Consider the following 5,995-nt stretch of genomic DNA (forward strand, 5'->3'; position numbering starts at 1 on the left):
TTCCTCCGTCCAAAATTATTTTACCAAATAAGTTATTTGTATCAGTATGTGATACTAGAAAAAAATCTAAAACTTTTGTCAAACATGAGAATATTTTTCTATGATAATTCCTTTTTTGACGCTGATTTTCATCGGAAAATTGCTCTGCCATTTTTTCCTTCTTATATGATCTTAGAATATAATTTGGCGTAGTGGGTAAGAAAATCCAAAAAAAAATGCATACCCAAGTTTATGTATTTTAGAACTATTAAAAACTGAGAGTGGAAAATTTCTCAGCCTGATTTCTTTTTAAATATATACTAAGTAGTCACGTATATACTTAAATCCAAAATATCCAAAAGAACTATCATCCCTTGTACACCCCGCTCCCTATACACTGCTCCCGATATGTTTAGTTTTTAATACGCTCGTTATTTTTTTGGATGTTTTTATAGTTGAATGGAAAGACAACTGTGAACTTAATTCAATAAATAAAATGGATAGAGAAATTTTCCACAGCGAGTAAAAAGGCAATTTCTGAAAAAAAGTATCGTTACATGGTAACTTTTTTAGATTTTTAATTTGTAGGTATAAATCGGCAATAAAATGGCATTCCAGTGAAAAAATTAGACTGAGCAATTTTCCGGTCCAAGCCACGCCAAAAAATTATATTTTGTTAATATTGGTGTTTCTGCGGGGATATTTTTTTTGATATTTCATATATTGTTGCAATACGTTACATGAATATGTCTGGAGAAGAAAGTTTAAACAGAGCATTTTTCCGTAAAAAAAATTAACGATTTAAGACTTTAGGTATTTACTTAAATTCTATTATTGTTATTGTCCCGGAATCCAGGACAATTTCCACTTCGATAGCTAAAATTTTGGGAGCAAACGAAAAAGCTGGGCTTTCAGACATGAGCATTTAATGGCAACTAGTGTAAAAAACAAAAGGTAAAACAAAATACCATAAAACATAGACAAAATATATAAAAAGTAAATAACATATAAAACCTTATATCAGTCCTCGACAGTTATTCTTTGGAAATGTATACAATACTTTTTATTTATCGATACTTTATCATACTGTAAAGTTTTTTCTGGCTGAGGAATTACTGCGGGGTCCACTACCTTTATTTACTACACTATATGTTAGGCAATGATGTCCCAACACTTTAATATCGCTGATGAAAGTGTTGGAAGGCCGATGTTCTATTGTTTGTCTTTGTTTCATTTTCTTTGTTATATACAGGAGGTTTGAGATGTTATACTCGTGACACTTTTTTTTTTTGCACAAAAATATCATTTTGTAGGTTGTAGGTACCGGTCGGTACTACCGACCGGATAGGGTACTGATTATAAATACTGTCTATAGAGATTAAGATATTCTAAAATAAGTTAAATAATGTATATTTCTCTTGAACGTTCTATTTAACTACGTAGTTATAAACTTAAATCAACTTACAAAATATATAATAAATGAGGCGCGAGAATACCAGTAACGCCATCTATTAGCACTGCTAAATTCACAACATCATTATCTTTACAATACGGCATTATTAACCTAATACCTAATTATCACTACTTAATTATGTGCATTTCCTCAGATCCAATATCCACAAATATGTATGTATTTCATTTTTATTATATGAAACTACATCCTATATAGCCTTTAAAATAATTGGTCGCATGCTCTGCTACTCGCTCGCATTAGCTCGACAAGCGAAGCATATCGCAAGCGCAGTGACACACTAGTTCTTCTAGATCTCTCGAGATGGCAGTACGCGTGTGTATATTGCTTTTGGTGCTGAACGTGGTTTCAGGGCAAAGAAATGAAGGAATAATTGACCATTTGAGCAATGGGATGAAGTTTGCGAAGGATTTTCTTGGTAAGTTCTTTCTCTCATCTCATATTTGAATCAGATATAACGTTAATATAGGCAACTAGGGCCCCAACCAGGCTAATGGAAAACTTGTTGTTTAGTGCTTAATTTATAACAGCGATATAGCTATCAATATCTATCTTAAACTATATAAATAGCTATATCATAACGATCTTTAAGTGTTTGCTTTAATAATGACTCTATACCGGGCCGGGCCCGGGCCGGAGCTTCCGGTGCTACATTTCCCATGGAAAGCACTACGTGATCACCGATTAGCTGTCATAGAAAATGACATGTCGGACGCCTCGGCCCGGTCTAGCGTGAGTCATCCTTTAGGATGGGATGAGAATTTGAGCGAAAGATGTATGAATCACAACACCGAATTTAGGAGCATATGTACATTGCAGTTGCATATTCGATTCTAAATTGTCTCTTATCTTATCTTTCAGGATCGGAGTCAATAGCATTAAAAGTCGCTGAATTCGTCGTTCGCGCATTCCAAAACGCCAACCCTCCGGAAATAAACCGACGCAAACCCCTAGAGGGTTACGAAGATGACACAGAAAACTTTGCCCAGGAAAATAGACCTTATTCTAATGTGGAAGAAGCTCCAAGTCCTATGGCACCGCTGAAGAATTTGGTGAGGCTGTTTGGACTGCAGCCCAATCAGATCAGTGCGGTAGCTGTCAATGCTTTGGTTTTTGTTGCACAAATGGTAAGTAGGCATATATTACTCGCGTAAATAATTATCAAAGATGTATAGGTAGAAGTTCCAGTTTATTTTAACCCTTAATCAAATATCGGGAAATTATTTCCCACTTCATTCTAATTTACGAAATAATTTTTATCTTTTTAAAGGCAGCACTCAGCGATACCAACCATACAGATTTAAAATTTAGTAACATTTTGAATTTGAAAAATGGGAACACTTTTCTAATGGCCGCCATTTGTGACCATACGTCAAAGTCAATGTCAGTTGTTGTGATTTTTTTGCAATAACGACAATTTTTTTTAGTGTTTTGAGGTTAAGTGCGAAAAAAAATCTTGTAAGTGCATACACTGAATACTATCATAAAGTAGACTTATTTTCCCTGTGTTTTGCTTGAAAAGAATTGTGATAACGATATGATTTAGCCAAGATTTCAAGGTTTTAGTAAGTGGGTAATTATTTCCCATTGTTTGTTCCTGAACGTACGATTTACAAAAAAATTGGTAGGTTTTATCAAGTGGGAAATTATTTCCCAGTGTTTGTTCTCCACCTAAATTTTAATTGGTTTCCATAAATAAAAATATATGCCTGTTTGCCTGTTACACAAAAAAATCTGTGCCTGTTTTTGTTTTCTTTTTCTTTTATTCATTTCTTTGATTTTTGAAGGTAACGTTAAAGGATCATACTTGAATTCCAAAAGGGAGCTACTAACTAGTAAAAAGTTCGTAACCGTATCGGACAATGGGAAACTATTTCCCACTTCATTCAAAATTTTGCTATTCCGTAACGGATAACGGGAAATTATTTCCCACTGCAAAACCCCCCTTTCCCCCCCACTAAAAATCTTTTTATATATTTTTTCGTAATCTACGCACCCAAATTACCTAAAAACCAATCTTAGTTTTCAAAAATCTCAATCAAAAGGTGTTCCGTTTGATTAAAGGTTAAAGTGTCCTTTTATTGGGTATGACTTCATAAGTACGTGAGAAGGTAACTCACATAGAAGTTATTTCATCGAAATTAGCAACTTTACCTTTTCAACATGCTTTGCACACCGCGTACTTCAGTTACTTTAACTTGTTTGCCGGCTATGAGGCATGAGTGCGGATTGTGCTTTTCAATTTTTGTTTTGACGGATGATAGGTCTACCCAAGTCACTTTACCGGACAGAAAGCAATTTAAGAATCACACTAACTTCAACTACTTACCTTCTTTACCATACTCTGACTGCCCTGCTGTGAGCTATTCCTCAACCCCTATATTATATTAAAATTAATAAATAATATAATATTATATTATTATATATTAATTAAGCTACTTAATTTGTTGTTTACGAACTCGTCTTGCACTTTACACGTCCATTATCCAGATTTCTGTGCTAAGCTAAACAAATAGCTATAACATTCGAAATTCAATTTCAGATATCGACCTTCCTCGCCGGACCAAAAAGGCCTAACCGCCCATACCGTTACGACGACACAACCCAATGGATACTGAACAAAAACTCCCGAAAACTGCAGGATATCCTCGCAACAGCCAAGAACCAATCCCTCCCTGACTTGCTAGAAGACATCGTGGAAGAACAAAGCCAGGGCGAAGAGGCTAGTTGTATTAAACTTCTTGTATGCAAAATAACTCCGTTTGTGTCCAAAATGCAGACTGCTGTATTTGGGGAAAGCAAAACAGACGACGGCGATAAAGTTCTAGGCGCGGATAGTATGTACCGCCATCTACCGACGAGTAATGAAATTGAGGATCGCAGCGCCATCTGCGAGCAGAAGCATCGAGACTGTGATTTAAATGAATGAATGGGGAGTTAGAATGAACTCATTAAAAATAGTACAAAAGTCTGGGTATAAGATAAAAATAATTTGGCCAAGCCCGAGATAGCTCGAGGCATTTAGTGTTCCGTACGGCTACCATCAGTTTGGCATTGACATAAACGATATCGTGAACGTAATTTACTTCCTATAGGTATATCTCTTTCGCACTAATATGTCAGTACGAGCGAGATGCATAGAAAGGAAATTACGTTCACGCCCACGGTAGCGTTTATGTCAATGCCAAACTGATGGTAGCCGTACCGCTCGCATTACATTTCACAGAGGTTGTTTGCCTGTTTTTAGGATACCGTATTCAACTACACACACAGAACAATAGTACAAAGTGTCTAAGTGCGAAGGCCGAAGGCCGAGCTTTAGCAAAATGTCATCGCTTTAGCACAGAGCAATAGTACAAGTGTCTAAATGTGAAGGCCAAAGGCCGACCTCCGTGTAGCCCGAAGGCCCGAAGCGTCCAGGATGTCAGTGCTTTAACACAGAACAATAGTACAAGTGTCTAAATGCGAAAGCCGAAGGCCGAGCTCCGCGTAGGGTCGAAGGCCCGAAGCGTCCAGGATGTTAGTACTTAAACACAGAACAATAGTATAAGTATCTAAATGCGAAGTCCGAAGGCCGAGCTCCGCGTAGGGCCGAAGGCCCGAAGCATCCAGGCTGTCAGTTCTGTGTTTAACCACTGACATCTTGCAGGCTTCGGGCCTTCGGCCCTACGCGGAGCTCGGCCTCCGGCCTTCGCATTTAGACACTTGTATTAATTACCTGTGTTTAGAACTGACCTCCTGGATGCTTCGGGCTTTCGGCCCAATGCGACTTCAACCTTTGGATCTTGCGACTTAGACACTAGTACTTAAAAATACTTGGAAAAGTTACGGGAGGCGCGCGTCAGTCGGACGCTTCGGATCTTCGAATCGCTCCTTCGGCCTTTGCATTTAGTTAGATTCTTGTACTATTGCTTTGTGTTTGAATACCGAAGTCGAGCATCTCGCAAATGCTTGATGTATTATAATAATTTAGAGTAAGGCCAAGCGCGCACCACGATTTTTTGTCCTGCGATAATTTTGTCGCAGAAATGCAACGTATGTGTTTATATGTTAGTGCGCGCATATGCGACAAAAAAATCGCAGCGATTATAAATTGTGATTTGTCACATTTTTCCGCGATTGTTCGCGACGCGATTGTCGCAAAGTGAATTGCAGCATGCGGAGTTGTATGGCCCCGCGCGCACTATGATAATAAAATCGCACCCCGGCCGGACCTCAGTCGGCATTTCGCTCTCCAAACCCCAACATCTCGGCACCTGCATCTCCAATGGAGTCTTAAAAAAGGGCCGCTAGATGTTGACCATTTAATTATGGAAATAGACGGGGATCACTTTTGTGTTATAAATGCTCAAAGTCATACAGCAATCGCATATTAACAGGTTTCATGACAAGCGACTGGTACGAAATCCATGTTGAGAATGAACAAATCGTCGACTTTTTCATCGCAGTGCGCGCAGTGAATTTTCTGCGATATATTACAGCGCGATTCTAAAATCGTGTCGCAAAAATTAAAATCGTGGTGCGCGCTTGGCCTATAATACCTTA

General features: G+C 38.0%; 1 protein-coding gene across 1 annotated transcript; it reads left to right on the forward strand.

Moving 5' to 3' along the window:
- The first annotated feature begins 1,718 nt into the window (after nucleotides 1-1,718).
- Nucleotides 1,719-4,458, forward strand: LOC134671087 (uncharacterized). The gene is made up of 3 exons (XM_063528866.1): nucleotides 1,719-1,868; nucleotides 2,312-2,577; nucleotides 3,993-4,458. The coding sequence occupies exons 1-3, from the start codon at nucleotides 1,754-1,756 to the stop codon at nucleotides 4,377-4,379; spliced, it is 768 nt and encodes a 255-aa protein (XP_063384936.1). The 5' UTR covers nucleotides 1,719-1,753; the 3' UTR covers nucleotides 4,380-4,458.
- The last annotated feature ends 1,537 nt before the right edge of the window (nucleotides 4,459-5,995 follow it).

Source organism: Cydia fagiglandana, chromosome 15, assembly GCF_963556715.1.
Source record: "Cydia fagiglandana chromosome 15, ilCydFagi1.1, whole genome shotgun sequence".
NCBI classification, from domain to species: domain Eukaryota; kingdom Metazoa; phylum Arthropoda; class Insecta; order Lepidoptera; family Tortricidae; genus Cydia; species Cydia fagiglandana.